At 45.1% G+C, this 22,989-nt stretch overlaps 1 protein-coding gene across 5 annotated transcripts in view; it reads left to right on the top strand.

Annotated features, from left to right (window-relative positions):
- FXR1 (FMR1 autosomal homolog 1) overlaps positions 1-22,989 on the top strand; it is a 331,323-nt gene that overhangs the window by 201,018 nt on the left and 107,316 nt on the right. For 3 of the 5 annotated variants that reach the window (XM_085635376.1, XM_085635379.1, XM_085635378.1), the window contains exon 13: positions 9,752-9,958. In XM_085635376.1, the coding sequence (XP_085491502.1) occupies positions 9,752-9,958 (207 nt within the window). The remainder of the gene's footprint in view (positions 1-9,751; positions 9,959-22,989) is intronic. The other 2 variants (XM_085635377.1, XM_085635381.1) reach the window with 1 other exon arrangement.

Genomic DNA, 22,989 nt, shown 5'->3' with positions numbered 1-22,989 from the left:
TGACGTCGGCATGCTTCCTGCGGAAGTCCCACCTTGGGGCGCCATCTTCAGATTCTTTTTTCCGCCGTTGGGTCCGGATCGTCACCGAGAAGCTCCAGAGTTTTTTAATGAAGAAAGAAGAAGAGCACGAGTTTCATCGAAGGAAAATTAAAGGAGACTACAGACAGGAAGAACATCGAGCCGGGACGACGAAGAAGGAGGAGAACCTCGAGATCTTCGACGTCCAACGGAGAATCCGCACTCAGGGACACTGAGCGCAGGAATGGACAAAACACCTTTTAAATTCTGCCGTAACTGCCACCACAAGTACGCGCAGAAGGACCAACATCCGGTCTGCAACCTTTGCCTGCCAGTCGACCACGAGAGCAAAGACTGCAACGCCTGCTCCGCCTTCACACCGAAGACACTCAGAATGAGAGAGAGGCAGAGGAGAGCCAACTACACGACTCTGTACGACCTGGGCCTCTCCACTGACTATGAAGACAACGTCGCCGAGGGACCTGATGACTTCACAGTCGCAGAGACCGATAAGAAGACGTTTGACAAGGTAGGAGAGACGTCGAGCACAAAAACTCCGAAAGGGCCCCGAAAAACAGAGACTGACTCTCGAAAACCAGAGTAAGTCCTCGAAAGGAACACCGGCGCCGAAAATTTCGATGACCGCGAGTGGATCCAAGGACGAAAGGCCCAGCGGATCCTTCGAGAGGGACTCCCAGGTGCCGAAGGCCGCCGAAAAACAAAGTTCGTCAAAACAGGCCCACGAGGTTGGGCGTTCGACGACGAAGGACAAGGTCGCGTCTACGCAAGCTCCGTCGAAAAGGCCAGCGCTCTACGCCAAACATGCCTCCGAAATGGAGAAGAAAAAGAGAAGGCTCGAGGCAGAGATGGAGAGCATCCTTCAAAGGAAGAAGGAGTTCGACGAGAAGATGAAGAAATTTACAATCCCAACTAAACCACCGACGGTTGTCGTCGAGGTCGAAGAGCAGGACGAGTTTGGCGCTGAGGAGCAGTCGAAAACTCCCGAAGAAGAGGAAGATGATCTCTACTATGAGGGAGAAGAAGAGGAGGAACAGCAATCGAACTACGGCTCGGCGCCGTCGACGACGCAAGACCTGGAATGGCAGGACCTTGACGCCGAAAATCCAGAAGAGTCCGTGGAGACTTATCCTTCGAGGCCAGATGATATTGGGGCTTACAACATGGTCGTAAAGAGCGCGGCTGCAGCTTTTGGCGTGAAACTAGAGGAGGAAAAACCGAAAGCGGACTTTTTACTCGAGACACTGCTCCCCATCAAAACTAGGAGCCAGTTCCTCCCTATGCTTCAGTGTCATGAACCAAGGGAAGGAGGCGTTCAAGGACCCTGCAACATGCAGATCCATCACACCCAGAACAGAGAAAAAATATAAACATTCCTCTCAGGACCCTCCATACATCAAGGGATCTGTCACAGCAGACTCCATTATCGCATCTACAGCCAGAAAGAGGGCCAATGTTCCGGCAACCTCTGGACCACCTCCTGACCAGGAGAGCAGAAGGATGGACCTCACTGGCAGAAAAATAGAGAGAAACTCGGCAATGCACTAGCGCATGGCGAACTCCAATGCACTACTGAACAGGCACTAGTACCAACATTGGGACGAAATGGGGGACCTAATCAAGCATCTCTCCGAGCAATACCAACAAAGAGCTTTGCATCTAGTGGAAGAGGGGAAGAATATAGCAAATTCATGCCTTAAAACAGCGTTGGGCGGGGCAGAGACATCAAGCAGACTGATGGCAATAGGAATCACTGAAAGGAGACATGCCTGGTTCAGAATTTCAGGATTCAAGCAAGAGGTACAGAACAACATCCTGAACACCCCTTTCAACAGAGAAACGCTGTTTGGGGCACCAGCCGATGAGAAACTCACCCAACTCACAAAAGAGAATGAGACGGCGAGGTCCATGGGGGCCCTGCAATTCAGAGGGATGAGAAGAGGTACCCCGACACAGAGACCTTACGGAAGGGAAGGAAACCAGCCGGGAACGTCACATCAAACATTCCAGCAAGGCCAGCAAGGCGAGGGTCACGGGCAACAGGGGTAGCAGAAACAAAACTGGCAGTACCAGCCTCCGGGCCAGTCCTTTCGCAGTAGGGGAAACGGACGAGGCCAAAGAAGAAGAGGGGGAGACCAACCCGCCTCAAAGTGACTTATCACGGAGGAGTGTGCTCACCCACAGCATCCGTTCCAAGGGTAGAGCACAAAGGAACCAACAAAAGAGGGTTACACGAACCAAACGCCTACGAGCATGCAACAACGGTGGGCTGCAGACTCAGATTTTTCCTCCAAGAATGGAGAAAATTAACAACAGGCAAATGGATACTCCACATCATACAGTACGAATACTGCATAGAGTTGGAAAGGAGACCTCCAAACAAAAAAACAAAGAGAAGGGAACACTCAGGACAAGAGCTAGCGCAACTCGTAGAGGAAGCACTACAGCTACTCCAAAAGGAGGCCATAGAACCAGTACCATTCAAAGAAAGGAACAAGGGAGTATACTCGAGCTACTTCCTGGTACCAAAGGTGGTCGAAACACTAAGACCCATCCTGGATCTACGATTCCTAAACCAGTACGTAAGGACGAAAAAATTCAAAATGACATCCCTATAAGAATTACTCCCACAAATGAGAGACGGAGACTTCATGTCCACCCTGGATCTCAAAGATGCCTACCTGCACATCCCAATGAACAGGCAGCACAAGAATCTGTTAAGGTTCACCATCAACAAGGATCACTACCAATTCACAACCTTGGCATTCGGTCTAAAGTCCGCACCAAGGGTTTTCACCAAATGCCTTGCAGCAGTAGCAGCGTACCTGCGGAGGGAAGGGATTCACGTGTATCCTTACCTCGACGACTGGCTAATAAAGGCAAGTTCACGCGAAAAATGCGAGGAACACGCACAGCGTGTCACAAGAACACTAACAAAGCTGGGGTTCTCAATACACTGGGGGAAATCATCAATGGAACCAGAACAAGTGAAGATCTTCCTGGGGGCGCAGATCAACACCGTAAAGAGAACGGTGATGCCCAGTGAGAAAATGACACTAGCCCTGCTGAAGGAGACGCGCCTCTACCAGAAGGGGCGAGCTCTGACAGTGAGTACAGCGAGCAAGATCATGGGGATGATGGCGTCATGCATTCACCTAGTTCCCAATGTGCGCCTACACATGAGACCATTCCAGGAATGGCTGCAACAGCAATGGTCACAAGCAAACGGAAGTTGGGAGGATCTAGTGGTTGTAACGCACGCAGTGCAAGAAGAGATAGCATGGTGGAACAGGGAGAACATAACAATAGGGAAGACCTTAACACCACCAAGCCCAACAGTGACCATCACCACAGACGCATCCCAGATAGGATGGGGAGCACATATGAACAAGCTCAGAGTGAGGGGTCTGTGAATTCCAGCAGATGCGGCCAGACACATCAAGTATCTGGAATTAAAGACCGTACTGCTAGCACTGAAGGCCTTCCAGAAAAAACTGTACAACCAAAGGGTGTTGATACAAACGGACAATACTACAACTATGTTCTGCATAAACAAGCAGGGAGGGACACAATCGTTCCCCCTGTCCAACCTGGCACTGGAAATCTGGAGATGGGCCATCACGCTCAAAATAGACCTGCTGGCCATACACCTACCGGGGAAGGACAAAATAGAAGCAGACTGGCTCAGAAGGCAGACTTCAGCATCCCACGAGTGGAAACTCAATGGGCAGGAAACGCAAAAACTATTCAAGAGGTGGGGCACACCGACAATAGACCTGTTTGCAACACACCTGAATGCAAAATGCCAAAACTTCGCATCCAGACAACCAGGAAAACTATCCCAGTGGAATTCCCTATGGATAAGTTGGTCAAGAACATTTGCCTACGCTTTTCCACCGATACCACTGATACACAGGGTACTCAACAAGTGCAGGACCAGCAACATGACGCTGATCCTAGTGGCACCACTGTGGGCAAGACAGACATGGTACTCGCAAATAGTGGAAATGGCACAGGGGCCACCACACAAGTTCACCAAAAGAAAAGACTTACTCTCCATGCAGAACGGAGAAGTTCTACACCCAGAGTCAGAGAGCCTCTGCCTAGCGGCATGGCTCCTGAAGACATAGAGTTTGCACACCTTAAGCTACCTCAAAGCACTATGCGAGTGCTCCGCGAGGCAAGGAGACCGACCACACGGAAATGCTATGGGGAAAAGTGGAAAAGGTTCACACTGTGGTGCAGAAAAAATAAACTGCAAAATAAGTTGACAAGGGAGTCAACGGTGCTTAGATACCTCACGCATCTACTAAAAGCCAAACTATATTAGTCTTCGCAAAGAGTCCACCTAGCGGCGATTGTGGCCTACACACGAGGTGAGACGGGAGAAAGTTTCTTTACGTCACGAGTAGTAAAGAGATTCCTGGAGGGGGCAAAAAGGACAGCGCCACCAAAGAGGATTCCGCCGCCGGCATCGAACCTCAACATAGTCTGACGGAACTTATGAAGGCGCCCTTTGAGCCCATCCACAAGGCCTCACTACAAATGCTGACAATGGAAACAGCCTTTCTGGTAGCAATAACCTCGCTGCGCAGAGTGAGCGAACTGCAAGCGTTAACGCTGCAAGAGCCCTACATCCAAATACACAAGGACCGAGTCGTAATGAAGACTGACCCACACTTCATGCCTAAGGTCGTGTCAGCATTCCATATGAACCAAACTATACAAATACCTAGTTTCTTTCAAAACCCAGTCACAATCGTAGAGAGGGCACTACACTCTCTAGACGCTAGAAAAGCGGTGATGCACTACATCGAGAGAACTAAGGAGCACAGGAAAAGCAAGCAGTTTTTTGTGTCCTTCGCAACCAGCTTCCTGGGTAGACCAGTAACGAAAAGCACCATCGCGCGATGGATTGTACTAACGATACAATTCTGCCACAAACAGGCAGGGCAAGAGCTAACGGAGGGGGCACGGGCCCACTCCACAAGAAAGATGAGAGCAACGATTGCCTTTCTGGCAAACACACCCATTCAAGACATATACCTGGCGGCAACATGAGCTTCAGTGCATACATTCACTAAGCACTACTGCGTGGATATACAAATTAACAAGGAAGCACAAGTAGGGCAAAAGGTGCTTCAACATATATTCAACGACCAACGCTCATCTTCCACCCAGCCGCCACAAAGATGACAAACCGCTACAAAGTCTATGCACAGCTTAGTGAATCTAGAAAGATTCACGCTGCAAAACGAATAGTTTCTTACCTGTCGGTGTAGTTTTGCAACTTGAAGATCTTTCTGGATTCACTAGCGAACCCACCCACCTCCGCCAGAAAGATGAGGCAGGAGAGGAAGGTGGAAGGACAGAGAGTAAAAGAACAAAAGAATACTGAAAGTGGATACATTGAAAAAGGAAAATACTAAAGAACGCCTAGGGTTAAAAAAAAAAAAAAAGGGAAAAAAAGAACCCGAAGATGGCGCCCCAAGGTGGGACTTCCACAGGAAGCATGCCGACGTCACGAGAAGTTCACCAAATGGTGGGACGTCGACGCCCACCTGGGCTACAAAAAAAAGACAAAAGAAAGACTACGATTCCGGGCCCAACCACCAGACCGCGGAATAATGCACAGCATAGTGAATCCAGAAAGATCTTCAAGCTGCAAAACTACACCGACAGGTAAGAAACTATTCGTTTCTTACTAAGCTCCATCATTTCCCTGCTGTTAAAAAACAATCTGAGGATGGATCCGATGCCCATGCGCTCTATCATCCTAAGGAGGAGTCACATCTATGCATAGTGTGTAGATCTGCAGCTCTACATGCCAAGAACAGATGCATACTGGTAAGTAGCATTTCCCTTACTTTCTGGTGCCAAAGAAGGATGCAGGCTTTCGTTCTATTTTTGACCTTCACCCTCTTAATGCCTTTCTGTGGAAGGACAAATTCAAGATGCTCACCCTGGCCCAAGTCTTGTATGCGCTCAGAACACGAACGTTTCATTCACTTTCTCATGGACTTCTGAAAGTCCCTGTGATCAGACGAGCAAGAAACGGGGACCATTTTTATTCTTCTGTACCTACACCGTGGAATAGCCTACTATATCCCTGAAAATTGAACAGTCAGAAGTATAGTTCAGGAAACTATTGAAAACATATATTTTCTATATAGATTGCTTGTGCTGTCTTGCTCCGAGTGGGTGAGTTATGTTATGTTATGTTATGTTAAAAAGATTTATAAGAGCGCACATATACCCAGAGGTGTCTTGGCGCTAGAACATACCAGCCGCAAACTCAACCCTAATACTGAAAGAGCCAGATTTTTAGTTGCTTTCTAAAAACCGTCAAGGAGCAAGCATTCCTGAGTTGAAAGGGAAGAGAGTTCCACAAATTCGATGCACCATAATAGAAACTGCGGCCTCCCCAGTGTGCCGTATGAATTCTTGGCACCAACAGCAGTCGTGCCCCTAAAGACCGGAGATGGGAAGCCTTGACAAGGTAGCCATGTGCTCTACAAAAACAAGTAGGATAGAATAGAGAGTGGATGGTAGTGGTGGACCTGCTGGAAGCTTATTTTCACACCCCTGTCCTGCAGGCTCTCAGGCGCTGCCTACAGTTAACGGTGAGGCAAGCACATTTTCAGTTTGCTGTTCTGCTCTTTCAGCTCACCAGCCATCCACCTGCTCCAAAGTCCTACCTGACTACCTCACAGACGTTCCCTTCATCAGAGCCATTCTGGACATGGTGCAATTTAGTTCCTATCCCTTGGAACAGAGAGTCCAGGTCATTTGGGCAATGATTCTGATGTTTCGGCCTCTGGCCTGGTTCTCAAAGAGAAAAACTCTCAGCTGTTGGGACTGATGACCTCCTGTTGGTCAAGCACACCCAGTGGCATATTTGGGCTCTTCAAGGTCCCAGTGAGTACAACATTATGTGGGCCTCTCTGATCATGTCCAGATTTCAGAGGAGACCTCAAAAGACCAGCAGTGGTTGTTGCTGAACTGCAAAAGGGTCAATGGTAGACCCCTCTCCCTACCCCACTTAGAGCTAACAGTGGTGACCGATCCGTCGCATCAGAGTTGGGGCAGCCACTTGGGAAAAGTAGAAATCAAAGGCGTCTGGTCTCGGGCAGGAGTCCTCGCTGCAGATCAGTTTTATCGCACAACACCACCGCCATGTGGTATTGCAAGAAACAGGGCGGGGTTCGGTCATTGATACTGTACTAAGAGGTACTATATCTCTGCAAGTTCCTGGAACACCAGAGGATATTCCTGGTAGGGCACCACCTGGCGGGATCTCTGAATACCAGGGTGAACAACTTAGTTGCTGACGCCTAGTGAGTCACAAATGACACTTAGACGTGGATGTGAAGTAAGGTCTGTTATGTGAATGAGGAAATCCTTGGCTCGATCTATTCGCCATGGCGGAGAACGTGCAATGTCAGCACTTTTAGAAGGGGTCTCTCCCTCTGAGATGCATTCCACCTACTGTGGATCTCTGGACTCTTGTAGGCTTTCCCACCGATATCTCTCCTGCCCCAATTTCAGACAGATCATGAACGATCAGGCCTAAGCCATCCCAGTGGCACAGAGTTGGGCAAGGAGAGTGTAGTATCTAGAACTTCTGGGCATGAGCATCTGTCCACCAATCAATCTGCTGCTTCTGGAAATTCTTGTCACAGCAGCAGGGCATCGTCGTGCACCCAGACGTAGGCAATCTTCACCTCCATTCTTCAAGATTGAGTGGCAACAGATGATAGTGTTGGATCTCTGTTCCAAAGTTGTAGATGTTATCTTGGCAGCCAGGCGTCACTCGACCAAAACACTATACTCCTGCTGTTGGCACAAGTTTGTGGCTTAGTGCAGTACTTGGCAAATTAACCTACTTCAAACCAGTTTATCCGAAGTATTGCCTTTTGTGTTGTCCCTAACCCAGCAAGGACTTGTTTTAAAAACAATTAAACCATCCAGTTGTGATGCGGTTTTTAAAGAGTTTGAAGAGTTGAATATTTTTTTCCACCCTCCCTTTGTCAAGCCTCAGTGGGATTTTAACTTCATCCTCACCTTCCTGTTGTGTACTGCCTTTGAACCTTTACTCAGCCGCCCACTACAGCTTCCCAACCTTAAGACATTGTTCCGCATTGCCATAACATCAGCGCAGTGTTTGTGTTTTCTTTCCAGACAAGCTGGTTCTCAGAATCCAAGCTTCCTTTCTTCTGAATGTGGCGACTTTCCACATCCGGCAAAACCTCACTCCTCTTGCATTCTTCGCTGCACCGCACTCTTCTAAGAAGCAGGAGAGACTACAGAGGGTTAGTCCTAAAAGGGCTCTGAGCTTTTACATTTGTGTGGACAATTAGCTCTTTGTCTGATTTGATGGAGTGAAGGACAAGATGGTGCAGAAGAGGACCACTTTTTAGTGGATTTTACTCTGCATTAAAATCTGCTACACCTTGCCCAAGAAGCAGCCCCAGAATGTTTCCAGGCCTAGTACATCAGAGCCAGGGCTGCTACAACCGCATTGGCTATTCCGGATATTTACAACACCTCACATCTCTCCATACATTCATGAAGCGCTAATGTCTGCACAGCCAGGACCATTGAGATGGGCATTTTGCCCCTAATCCTGCTGCACTTCTTAGGTTGAGTCTGTTCACAAACCCTTAGGTGCTGCTTTGGAAGCTATTGCAAAGGTGAGGAATCTGTGGTTAGAAGTATCTGTCAGAAGAGCAAGTTACTTACCATCAGTAATGCGCTTCCTAGTTGATGCTCGGTCAAGCCCATTTGCTATTGGGCTCTGCGTCTGGGGAAGTACCTGGCATCAGCTTGTCCAAGTGGCACCTGCAGAGCTGAACGGCATAGTCATGGAGCCGCATGATCCCACCCACCAGTGCGTAGAAGGATACTGCATTAAATGTTTCAAGATCGAGTCTGACGCCTGGGGAATATTCAAAAAGTGAGGAATCTGTAAATATATATAGAGTAGCTTCCCGAAAATGCATAACCAAAGGTAAGTAACTTGTTTTTTGAGAAAGGGACCATGGGTAAAGTCTGAGTCACCATAAAGTTAAATGTATCCTTTTGCAAGATTAGCTTTAGCCAACCAGGCATGGCTAAATGTGTAGTTAGCATACACATTGCTTATCACTTTGCTGAAACTCGTGGGAACTGGAGGAAAGAATCATTTGTGTTTTCTAATTGTGACGATGGTTGTCTCTTCCGCTCATTAAAGTATCTATCTATCTATCTTGAAAAAAACAAAGGATAAAGAAACGTAGTTAGTTGAAATGTTCTGTAACAACGTAACGTTTTAATCTCTAAAACACAGAACTTCACCCGTTATAGTTACAGTTAACTCAAGTAAATATATTTCGTGCCCTAAGGTAACTATAACTCGCTGCCTGACATGCACAGTTTTCTCATCCATAATTTAATTGCAAATGTTGCAGTGATATTATCAATGATGTCATAGAAGATGTCATGACTGAAGTTATAGTTACCTTAGGGTGCAAGTATGTATGTATGTGTGTATATATATATATATATATATATATATATATGTATATTATGCACATACATACATCATTATAGCTTATAAATAAGTTCGAACTTTTTACCCTTAGAACGTAATGGAGTGTACTGATAGTCTAATATTTTGTGATATTCACAAATTAATGTTTTCTTTTCATTGTGCCATCTTTCTTTACTGTGAAAGGTACAAATTCGGAGCTGTCTAATCCTTCTGAAACTGAATCAGAAAGAAAAGATGAACTCAGTGATTGGTCACTCGCAGGAGAAGATGAGCGAGAAAGTAGATACCCACAAGATAGCAGAAGACGTCCAGGACCAAGAGGGAGAAGTGGCTCTGGGGTTCAAGGGCGTGGTGGGTCCCGAGGTGGCAAGTCATCATCTATCAGCTCTGGTAGAATTTATTGATATGTATTGGAGTGCTGTGTGTTGATTTTTTTTCAACCTATGAATGCCCTTCTTTTATGCATAACTAAAACAGTGAGGTGAAGTTTACAGACTACAAATGGTATCATTTAATGGCTAAAGGACAGCAAACTTTGAACAGGGGTGCAAAGTTTCAAAAGAAGAGAGGCTTTTGTACGGTAATCTCTTCATATAAATAGTGTAGCTCTTAAATGATGAATTGATGAAGGTAGGAGGTTAATCAAAATGAAGGTTAGAATATGTAGCCCCAATCCATCTTAAACACAGTGCACCTTTCTTGTACATAGACATGCACAGTTGTACATAGTTTTTCAATTTTAGTGCATTCCAGGTCATCATCCAAGGACTTTCATATTTTTAATACAATTGATACAAGAGTAGAGTATTTACATAGTTTATAGGCATGTACTAATACAATTGGGGAACCTTAGAATGCAGAGGTGGTAGCTCTTTGTTGTTGCCTCGTCCAGTGTTTATCTACTTATTTTTCTTTACCTTCATGTTATTCTTTTTATACTGGGAAATCAAAGTTTATTTTTATATGTAAATATGCACTGACCTCACACTGTAAGATACTACAGCAGCAAATGTTTTCGCCTTGAGCTGTGACTCATGCACAAAGTAGAGGTCTGGCTGTGAGAATTATAAACACTGACAATCCTTTTTTTCCCCCCTTCAGATATCCGTTTTATATTTTTTTATGTTCTGTTTACATTTGATTGGTGCTCAGCTGCTAACTTAATGTGTGACACCTTTTACATGTTGGGTTCGGTTTCAGTGTTTTACCTACTATGATTCTTTGATCTTGAATGTATTTGTTATATGCAGCCTTGTTTCACATTATTTCAGAGATTAGCATACGTCTGAAGATGGTATAATCGTCCAGTTCTGCATGCATTCAGTGCCTTTATTTGATCTTCGTGTAGGCGATAAAACTTGGATATGAAAGGGCTAAGTTATTAAATATCCTATCCTGTCCGGTCTTTGCCTGTTACCACAGGTTAATGGATTGATTCAGTTTATTGAAGTTCATCATGATTTTTAATTAAACTTGAAAAAGTGTTCTAGATATTGTTTGATTTGTGTAGCAGGTTGAAATTGAGCATAGGTTTCAGTTAATGGGCATACGTCCATGCCTACTTTAAATGCTCCCAGCTACATCTTTTACAATGCACTTCACCAAATTTTGAATAAGATTTGGCAGTATTAACAGTAAGAATTCTTGTTCTATAGGAATTCAAAGTTAAATCTATAGTACTTATCGTGAGCCTTTTATTTGGTCTCCACCAGCCTTACCCACAGTTGCCTTCTTGAACCCTGTTGTTAGGACATCTCATTACAAAAGGCCGAGGTTGGCTGGTTTTCATATTGAACTGAAAAATTAAGACGATTCTTGCTCCTGGCCAAAACACTTAAAGTACAGTTCATGAAACAATGGTCTTTGCTCAAGAGGGAGTTCTTTAATGCACTGTTGACTGACTCATTTCCCTTAACACATTCCCTACTAGATGATGCCCTGAGGTTTCACTCGAAGCCTGCAATCCCCGAGTCTTTAAACAAATCTGGCCCCCTTAAAGATAACAGATTTTTGTGCATCTTTAAGGGCAGCCTCTTTGTCATGCAATCTAAATAACCAGGCTGTATGGCAACAATTATGGAAATTAGGTATACCAGTCCACTTGGCTCTAGTTTTAAGTTAATTCCATTGCGATCTTTGCTAGTTATGCTCTGCAAATGTGTGAGTCTCGATCCACACGCCTCCCCCTGCCCTAAAGAAAAGCATATTTATGTGCCCTTGCTTTCTCTTTTTGGATGTTTCTGTCCCAGAGGAAAAAGTTAAATTAGAGAATTAGGCTCACTCCTCATCTCACAACAGAGGATAATAAGTCTGAATGACCTTATCGGTTAGCACTGTTCATTACTTTTATCTCCAATGCTGGAGATGAAAGCACTTTTGTAAGAGGATAAGGCAATGCTTCCCCTCCTATGCTGATGTTCCTAATCCTCCCCACCGACTCCTAGATCCGCTGAGGTTCACCATGCCTATGCTTTACAACTCTCAAGTACCACGGATGTAGGCTTTTCCTCAGCCTGTCATCATGGACCTTCTAGAAGAAATAGAGGCTTCTCCTATTGGGGATTATCGGGCTGGTCCTAGCTTCTGACACAGAGATACTACTCCCAGGTTATACCTTTGAATTGCCTTTGCCCTGTATGGAATTTAGACAAATTAAACATTTTGTTTCAGTTAAAAAGGCATCTCTAGTCTGGTGATGCTGTAGTAGAAATCATCAACCTGTTCTTCTCAGGGAGCTTAAGAACGCTTATGCTTCAACATGCTCTCGATCTGATCCAAAGACCGATCGTCTAGTTAATTTTGCAGAGCTAGAAGTTTCTGCAGAAAACTCTGACCTTTGGTCTAACTGCAGCTCCCCAATGGACTACCAAAATACTGGCTCCAATATTGCTTGTTATGTGACTGCAATAGGTCGGCTTCAATGAAGTTATGGACACCTGCCTGGTAATGGAGTGCTACCTGAAGCTGGCCGTTCAACTCTGACAACGTTTTGGACTCTCAATTAGTTTCCCCAAAGCTCATCTCTTGAGAACAACAGTTTCATCCTATTCATTGGGATCAGTTTGTACATTGAATTGCTGACCCACAGTGATGTTATGTAATTGGTGTTGTCTCTCATGGCAGGACATACTAAGCAGGAGCCCCACAAAATGGAGGTGAATCACAGTCCCTGTATATTTAAAGGTAGGTTAGATGACAACTGACTGGTCAGAGAATCTCATGGAAAACAACCATCTTTGAAGCCATATTCTCTCCAGTTCTCATTAGAGAGTTGGAAGAGCTGTGCATCATTTCCATCATGAAAAAGGTGGTGAGCAGGTATTGACTAATTATATATATTTTAGCTCAGTTTTCTTTCTGTCCCCATTATCCTACTCGTTCATAGATGTATTGCACAGCATTGATGATCAGGGTCTTTTCAGATTTTCTCATGCGACGTTATATACATTCTGGTAATCAATACTAGATCACCTTTAGCATGAGATGGGGGCATGCCTACTTCCAAACCACATTTGCCAAAAAAAAATTCTCCTTCATTGCTCATTTAATGCACTCCAATGGAAATTTCTTCCATTGAATGTCCAAGAAAAATTCTGTTGTTTTCTCCATGTAGAGACTTACAGGGCAGGTACATTGCGCACCTCACACATTTTCTTTAGGTTCTATGTTCTTTGATGCTTCTTTTAGAGCTGCAGCACCTTTAAGGAAGAAACTGCTCTCTGGCCAAATCTGCTTTTTCTCCTTTTATTTTTGCTTGTGCTGTGGAAAGTACCCTAATGATTTGAAATTGGGAAGACTGAACTGTGTGGCATAGAATAACATTTATTTGGCGGTGACAGTTTTTCCTAGTCCATTAGGTCTTCTATTCACAGCACCCTTCAAATACTCCTGAACATTGCTTAAAATCAGCACAGCTGTAGGCTACATTTCTGAAGTGGGGATCTTACTTTTGTATGTGGCCTCATGTTCTGTACTAGCTGCAATAAGATCTGATTTGAAGAGATTTCAGATCTCCGTGCTAATTGGCGAGGTAGTTGGAAGTAGGAGGGTCCATGTGGACTGAGAAAAGGTAGTTTTATCTTTCTCATCAGTGCATTGCCTATGTTCTCTACAACTATCGAGCTGTTGTGCCTGAAGATATCTAGAACTATTGACATCTGATAAATTTGTGCATTGTTTAAAATGTAATTTATGGTGTACGATACTTTGTCATGATATATATTCAGAGACTGTTGGCTTTTGCCTTGTGGAAATGGACTAAATGCAAATAACTTTCCTAATAACATCATTAAGCACCTGTAGTAACATTCTAAATGCTTGGTTCAGTGAACATTCCATTGAAATTTAGCCCTTTGGTCAAGCAACAAAGGAAAAAAATAAAGTTTCCCATCTTGCAATGGTTACACGTCTTTGTTCTTCTTTGTTCCTTGTTATTGTAGACCTGTGAAACAACTGTGTAATTATTTATACTACTTCTCATGCATTTGGCATTTTATGTTTTCTATTTTACCAAACATGTTTTAACTTGTAGGTTGTAAAGAAGGTTTAGTGTGAAAAATGTATTTCTGAAGATTTGCTTATCAGTTTCAAATCAAGTGGCTTTTAGATGAAAGGTTTTCTTTTAAGCTGTTACTGTGGCAAGATTGTGCCCCCTTAATGTTTTTCACTTTATCAGATTTTCATAATTGTTTATGTTCATTAGGATGGGACAACAAGGTCTGAAGGATCCTGCTACGCAGTCCTTCATGATGTCTTAATTATTGATTATATCTTTTTGAGTGTATTAAGGCGTAGGGAAAAGCTTAATACAGTTATATTTTTTATAAAGAGATCTAAAAGAATTGTTTTTCAACAACTTTAATTCAAGATAAACTAACTCAGTACATACAAACTAACAAGACTGTTAATAACTAGAAGGGGCTTAAAAAGCCAAAGGCGGAAGAACACAGCTGAGAAATCATAGTGCATGAAAAAATAAAGGTGGTGTTATAAGTTAACCTTGCATTTCTCTCCTGCCTGAGGAGAACAAGCGGTTAACGGTCAAACACTGCAATATAGTGCATCTCTGAACCACCAAAATCGAGAAGAGCATTGGAATTCCCTCAACTAGTGAACTTGCTGCATCCACCACCCTAGCTCAACCTCACCCCAACAAGAAGCATTTAAAGTAAACTATGGAGAAAAGCTTTGGCAATCTCGGCTTGGTTGAGTGCATTACCTTTCCTTTGGTGGAAAACTTTATTCTATGGTTATAACGAGGGAAACCTGTATCTTTTGAAGTTCCAAGCTTCTTGCCAGAGAAACCAGGATGTGGTCAAAAAAGAGGAGGCATCGGTGGCAGACATCCTGATACACGATTCTCTTGTTAGTGAACAGTGTTGTAGCACCAAATCTCATCAAGAGAGTATAAAACGACCATGACAGTGCCTCCAGTAGATGGCACACAGGCGATTGTTACTGGAGAGCAAATAGTACACCTTTTGTGGTAGATGCTGCACCCCTCCTTCCAAAATGCTGAGCAAATCTTTCCATCACCATAGTGAGGCACTTTGGCAGGATCAGAGGAGTCCATTCCGAGCACACTTAATTGCACACTTCTGAGAAGGTTATCAAGCACTTTTTTTGCATTGCGCATAGGCTCTGCACTGCATGGTTACGAAAGTACCACACGGGCACAGGCTCATGTGGGAGGGCCCTATTTATTAGTATCCTTGATGTCACCTGAACCCAACCACGAGCTGTACAAAACAGAGGAGAAGCTGACCCCAGGATGCCTTCTCTCGCCCAGACCACCATTGCTCCGTGCAAACACTACATAAGACACAGTGAACTTGCACAGAGAAAAAGCTTGCAAACATATCTGGCAGAATGGTGGATCACAACCATAGACTCAATACTTCCCAGAAGGTATGGGATTGGTGCAGAAGCAGTATCGTGGGTGGGCACCCCTACACGTGGGCGTTTGGGAAGGAGCAATGCCAGCTGGCAAACTCTCTGCTGCCATTCGTGTTCATGGTTCTGACTGTCTCAGCTTGCGGTTCTTCTGATTCCACCAATTCCTTACCTCCGTTTGAAGCGGAGCAGAATTTCTTGGCTCTTTGACATGCCAGAGCCCCATTTCATCTGGCGCCAATCGTAAGACTGGTCAGTCGCTTGAAGAATGAGGAGTTCCAAGTTACCTCCACCGCACCTCTGAGCTGTCCCTTTGTCTGTATCACAAGTCATGGTAGGGCTTGAACAGTAACCGGAACTTGCCCCCTGGATGTCTGTCTCTTAAGAGTACTGAATGACCCACCTGCAAGGTGTGACTTTGTGTTTGTTGTTTGCGACTCGCATAATCATTAGTTCAGTGTTGATGCTGGGTGACTGTCACGGCCTAATTCTTATGATCTAACAAGGATAGTGTGGTATGGTCTCTTGCACAGGCCTGCCCACGCTGACCCAGCTTATGGGTTGTCTGGTAGTCCTGTGAGAAGTACTCTTTTAGGAATGAGTGAACAGACCATTCAAGCTTCTAATGGAGCTCTGCCGTTGCAGATCACATCAGTTATGGTACACATTAATTGCTCAACTTCTCCATTGGCCTGCGGCCACTGGGGAGTTATCTTAATGTATTTGACTTCTAGAGACTCTAGGTACTCCTCCTTTTCTTGTTCCTCAATGGCTGGTCCGTAGTTGGTTTGGATTTCCTTGGGGATGCCATTATCTTCCCTAGTTTCAGTATCATCTCGTCAGCCGAGGTGATGTTGACAAACTCGATCTTCGAGTATTTTGAGAAATCATCGACTACAACTAGCATGTGATGTCCATCTGGAGACTCCCAAATTCTGCATTCACTCTCACCTGGCTCAGCCAGTAGGGATTTGGGGATGACCGGTGGTGGTCGGTCAGGATTTCCTGCTCTCTAATATGGATGTTACCATCTTCTCGATCTGTGAAGCGGTATAGTGTGGGTAAGGGTAATTTTAGGGTGTAGGGGTAGGTGGAGGTATAGGGTGGTAAGATCATTTTTAGGGTTTAGGGTGGAAATGGATTATAGGGTGGTAGGCATATGTTTTGGGTTTAGGAGTGGTTAGGAGTATAGGGTGGTAAGGGCATTTTTAGGGTTGGTTAGGGTCATTTATTTATTTAGATTTTTATAGAGCATGAACTTTACCCATGAGGGTATCGGAGCGCTTCACAGATAGTCTGAACAAAAAGGAAAACAAAAACGCAATTGACATAATATTGAGAGATAAAAACAGTGTGGGTTCAGGCTGATAAGGGTATATTTTAGGGTTTAGGAGTGGGTAGAAAGGGGGAATACAAATTATTTTAAAAGGGTGATTGGTGGGTCTCCCCCTAATAAAGAAATTTTTTAATTTAAAATAATTCGAAAAAGGAAGGGGTTGGAGCGTCTCCACTGCATGCATGGTAAAGGCATTGCATTGTAAAGACAATGCATCGTAAATGATGCATGGTAAATGCATTGCATGGTCATTCCTGCGTTGTAAAGACTGTTTCCCCTTGGTGCCGTGCATAGGCCAACTGTATCATTTGTTTGTTGAGGTCCTGGGCTGTTGCTAGTCGGTGCATTCCCAGGAGGCATTTATTTTCAGAGATCAGCAGTTCCGGCCATATATGATGGAAGGATTCTAATACCCGCCTGTTTTTTGGAGTCTGTCATACCAAAGAGGACCACCTTCCAGTAGAGGTTACTTCCATTTCTAAACAGTCATCATGTGCTGTGGCTCGCATTATTTATTCCAGAGGAAAAGGTAGAGGCATAAACCTCTCTTCTACAAACCGAACATACTCTTCAGTTCCATTGGCCACATTTTCGTCTTTAGGAGTGACTGGTCTCAGATGTCGCAAGAGGTAGTCAATCAGGTTGTGAGACCCTGGATTGTACTCCACTGTAAACGATAACTCTTTTAGTTGGGTTATCCATTTCCGTATGTGTGTGGGAGACTTCAACGAGCACCTTTGAATAGTGTGACCTGCAGTTTGGGATCTACGTAGACGACAAAAGCGTACCCATGTAGGTATTCGTGAAAATGCTGGCACTGGCAGTGTATGGCGGTTGCTTCTTTCTCGATTTTGTGAGTAACATTGCTCTGTGGGTGTAAGCGCCCTGCTTGCAAATGGCACTGTTTCAAACTTTCCACATGACTTTCTTTTGACAGGACTGTTCCTACAACCATAGAATTGGCATCTATGGTCAACTCCAGTTCTTTCTGTATGTCAATATAGAATCAAGGTGGTTTCTGCTGAACTCTGCTTTATGGACTTTTTCCCACTCCTACATGGCAGATAACTTGATGAGTTCATGCAGCCGGACTGTGAGGATGATGGATTTCTTTTTTATAAATGACCTCAATCGTTGACCATTCCAAGGAAGCACCACCCATCTGTCACCGGCGCGGGATGTGTTGCTCCTTGGATATCCTCCACCTTGACGGGATCTGCAGCCACTTGCTCTCTGGAAAAGCGGTATCAAAAGAATGTCACTTGACGCTGGAGAAATTTGCACTGTGAAACGTGACCCACTATCTTGTAGCCTTTGGAGTACCTTTTGGACAGGGTATAATCATTTAGTGTCTTTGTATATACTAATATGTCTTTGCTGGGATGCTTCATGGCATTTTGAAATACCTCCGCAGCACTTGAGTCGCCGAAGTTGTTCTTTTGTGGCCTAGTCAGATGTGAGTTGAAAACGTTCTGATGTAACTGGTAGCCAGAGCAGAGGTCGAACTTTGAAAAAATCTGTAGCTGCAGATTTTACCTACAGGATCATCGATGGTTAAGGTGCGGTGCCTCTCACTTGGAGATGCATATCCACGCATAGCCTCACCACCGAGGTTGTTTTGCCTTTCTCGCGACGACTGTGGGAACACCCAGAGGGTGGAGCATTCAACATTTTCGGTTAAGACTGCCTCTTCCAGCATGCAAAGCTCCTCTTTCACCTTCATATGGAGGTGGAATGCCAACCTGCTGTGTCTTAGAGCGAATGGTTGTATAGATTTTGAAAGTGTAGCCATGCTGTTGTATCAATGATGGTTGTGAATGGTCTATCCCCTACTAGCACCTTGAGTTTCGTGAGTGGGCATGTAGTTGCTCTCACTGGTTCCACAGTACACACTTGGTTCACAGTCTCCCAGCTGTCATCGTCCATGTCTTCAGTATCCTCTTCAGTGCTTGTCTCAGATTCCATCGGTGCTTGTCTCAGATTCCGGTGTGCCAGTATTCACAGAATTCTTGGAAGAGGGTGTTATGGCTAGTTTTGATTGACATACTTCAGCGAAATGGTTAGGCTTGCCACACACTGCACATTTCTTTCCCTCACACTTGCCGGTATGTGGGAATGCCCCTTCAAAATGTCCCCACATGCTTAGGGGGTTGTGTACCGATCCTTCCACTTCCTGCGTGACCGTTTAAGTATTTGGTTTATTGGTTCTTGTTTTAACGGTTTATGTAAAACTGTTTCCATGTGCAAGGCTCTTGCTTTAGAGTTTAGATCTTCATAGTGTTGGGATATCTGGTAGGGTCTTTACTGGTCCTTTGAAGATTTCTTCATGGAATTGAGCTAACGCGGACCCTTGGATAAATTGTGCAGGTATCTCTTCCACCGTATTGTGGAGTGTGCACGTGCTCACTAATTCTTTGCTTGGGCATAGAAGCTGTCCACAGAATCCCCAGTGCTTTGCCAGATTGGCCAATTGCACGAATTGGTAATTTAGGGCAGTGAACATGGAATTGTTCGTGGAGACCCTGCATCTTCCAGTGTGCGTGATGCCTTCCCTAACTACATGAAGCAGAAGAGGGTGTTTCCGTGTATCATCGACCCCTGTGGCTGCAAAGTATAGTTAGTTTCTCTGTCCATCTTTTCCACTTTGAAGTCCTGGCTGACTGGGCGTTGTCGACAGTGAAAGTTCCCAAGGCATGGACAGCCGCCTTTGGTGTGATTGTTATGATGTGGGTGTACAGAAGGAATATGGGCCAAAGTGACTGATCTGCCCGCACTGTTGAATTATCTGTTTGAGCAGCCTCTGATTCTGATGGTGTTGTGTGGCTTGTGGTGCTGGGGTTGTGGCTATGTAGCCACGTAGGTAGAAGTCAGATGTACTATCACACCCTCCTTTGTGGAGGCTTCTCTTTCTTGCCTGGGCAGCTGATGTAGTCTTTTGATTCCCCCCTCCGCCCCCCCCCCCCCCCCCCCCCCCCGCTTTCCGTCCCTGCTTTTCTGTTTTTGCATGTTTACATATGTCTTTGTGTAGTATTCTTTCAGGTGGACCTGGGGCACGTGTTCAGACTTCAGACGCTAGCTGCTGTCACCACCACCAGAGCGTCATGCAGTAATGAGGCGCCACTCGTCGTAGCTGAGCCGAGCGTCCTCTGGTGGCGGGAAGCACGCACTGCAATAAGTGTGAGTCATATGGCTCACTTTGCGTCTTTGACTGATTGCAGAACACCAGCGGTGCTTCTGTGAATGAGTGCGCTAATTGGAATATGCAAAGATATAAGGTAGGGTCAGGAACCTGAATTCCGACTTGCATCGTGTGGTTAGCAGACCTTTTCGTTGGCAGTTTTTGCTTTGCGTGTAGGCTCTTTGCTGCAGGAGGAGCTACATGGACACAGTCTCTTTCATTACAGGTTTCTGCCCTGAACCACTCAGCTGGACCCATTTATTAATATCACTGACATCACCCAGATGCAACTATGGTGTGTATAAAACAGAGGGGAGACTGGTTAGGACTTCCTGCTCTCTGCCCACACTAGTAGTGCTTTACACACGCGCAACCACATCATTTCCATTTTAAAGTCCGGACTCTCACCCTTTGCACAGAGCAGTCCTTAAAAGAGTTCAAGCCAGTTGGCGCTTCATCATATTTAACATCTTATATTCTAGTGATTGAGCCTTGGTAGCAGAGTCCTCTATCTGCACTAGTGTATGTAGGCCCTAAAATATTCAAAATGTTTTTGTTTTTTAAAGGCCTTTTTCATAGACAAAAATTGCCCCACTCCTTTAAGGTAGCTAAATAAGACGTCCATAACTCCCAGACTGCAACACAGTGACAGTTAATGCTCAGCCTTTTTCTACACTCTGCATGAATAGAATTCATTAAAAATTCTGTTCTTTTCTCTTCCAGGGGATCCTCATCAATAGTCATAAGCACTGAATATTCCCGCCCATGTGCGGGGACCCCGGAAATAATAAAATTATATATGTAAAAACATACATATATACAGCTCTGTATATATATAAACATATATCATTTTTTCCAAGCAAATGCAGCTCCCATAAAAGGCTAGGCAATGCAAATATACACATCCAATAACACACATATATATATATATATATATATATATATATATATATATATATATATATATATATATAAGGTATAACAATACACCTAAATCTCTTTTTTTTTTTTTTTTTTTTAATGAGGTAAACACTCATGAGAAAGCAAAAAATAAAGAGAACAAACTGTGGAAAAACACAGATGTACAACACATTGCCAGCCTGCAGGCTGCATTGCAATATAATACCATAGAGACTAAAAAGCCCTGTACAGGTAAAAACTGGCACCGTGCCTTTAAGGCAGCCCTGACTTCCATATCCCATCATGCCTCAGGGGTGACAGTTAGGTCAGTTGTTCTTTCCGGCTCCTTCAGTCAGGACCCTGGAATTCAGCTCTCTTCATTTTTGACTCTTTAGTCAAGAATTATTACAACTTTAAGATTTTTTGGACTTCTTCTTATAACATCTGAGAGGAAGTTAGTATCCTGTGTTTTTCTGACTGATTTTTTTTTTTTTGCTATTTTGTCAGAAAAATGCCTTCTTTATTTGTTCCATGTCCATCTTGTGGAAAAAAGAAGGCTGCTTCAGACACACATGAGGTGTGTATTATCTGTCTGCCGGACTCTCACTCTCCAGCAACATGCCATCATTGTGAAGACCTTTCCAAAAGGACTTTAAAGGAGAGAGAGAGGATTAGGCTGTACGGCCTAGCAGAACGGTCGACGTCGAAGCAGTTGGTCCCTGTTTGCTCCCCATCGACGTCGGGCTCGGCGTCGAAGACTCCAGCGGCGGGATCGTCGCTGAGAGGTGAGGAGTCATGGGGAAGTCATGCTGCAAAGAGAAAATCATCGTCGACTTTAGATTCAGCGTCGAAGCGGATGCGTTCGACGTCGACTGCGTCTAAAGGCTCGGCGTCGAGGACTCGGCGCCACAGTTCAACGTCGAAAAAGCATCTGTCGACGTCAAGAGAAGATCGATCGACGTCTGCACAAAGATATCGTTCGTCGTCGAAGGAAAGACATCGTTCGACGTCGAGGTCGGCGAGACATCAGTCGACGTCGCAAGAAGTACAGTCGACGTCGAGACCAAGATCGCCGTCAAGATCAAGATCGCCGTCGAGGAAACATCGTTCGACGGCGAAGAGGCTTTCGACGTCGTCGGAGCATTCGACGTCGAGACAGAAGTCTCCGTCAGGAGTGACGTCGAGGCAGACGCCTCCGTCGGGGCCGACGTCGAGGCAGGAGCCTCCGTCGGAGTCGACGTCGAGGCAGAGGCCTCCGTCTGAGTCGACGTCGAGGCAGAGGCCTCCGTCGGAGTCGACGTCGAGGCAGGTGCCTCCGTCGGAGTCGACGTCGAGGCAGATGCCTCCGTCCTCACAGGTCTCCAAAGCTTTGGTGAGGTACATGAAGCCTCCGTCGAAGTTAATCTCGACGTCGAGACAAGAAGCTCGGAGCCTCGAAGATTCGAGTCAAAGATCTCCGGTGATAGGCCTATCACCGTCGAGTCAGCCCTCTGTTGAGGGTACGCAGGAGGTGTCACATGTTCGCCTCACGATTCGACCAGTCTCAAGGCGAAAATCTCCTCATAGACTGATATATACAACTCCTGAGTCACCGCGTCTCATATCTATCTCGCCTTCAGGATCAGAGGGCTCAGGTTCAAGATCCGAATCACCAGAGCTTGTGCATCAATCTCCAGTACCTGCAAGAGAAAGTTCGCAGGAGGAGGACAATGCGGTACCTCAAAGTCCTGTAAGGGAGATGCCTCAGGACCCTGCTATGCCAGACGCAATAAAGGCATCACTAACAAGAATAAGGGGCGTGGTATTCCCAGCGACACCGATCAGACCAAGATCTCGAGAAAGAGAATCCCGAAGTCACTCTCGAGCACCAAGAAGGCGATCCAGGTCTCCCTCCCGCAGAAGAGGGTCGACCAGATCAGAGAAAAGGCGCCGTAGAACCCCTTCTACCTCCCCTTCTTCCAGATCATCCAAAAGGGATTATTCACCGACACTCTCGGAGACGCCACCCTCTCGGGTATCTCCGGTAGATGATATTTCTACGTTTCAGGAAGTGTTGTGTAGAGGAGCTACAAAATTAAATATCCCTATGCCGGTTCAGGAGACCACTTCATCCAT

The sequence above is a fragment of the Triturus cristatus genome, chromosome 11 (genome assembly GCF_964204655.1).
Source record: "Triturus cristatus chromosome 11, aTriCri1.1, whole genome shotgun sequence".
Classification (NCBI taxonomy): Eukaryota; Metazoa; Chordata; class Amphibia; order Caudata; family Salamandridae; genus Triturus; species Triturus cristatus.
This window is presented reverse-complemented; position numbering and strand designations above follow the sequence as displayed.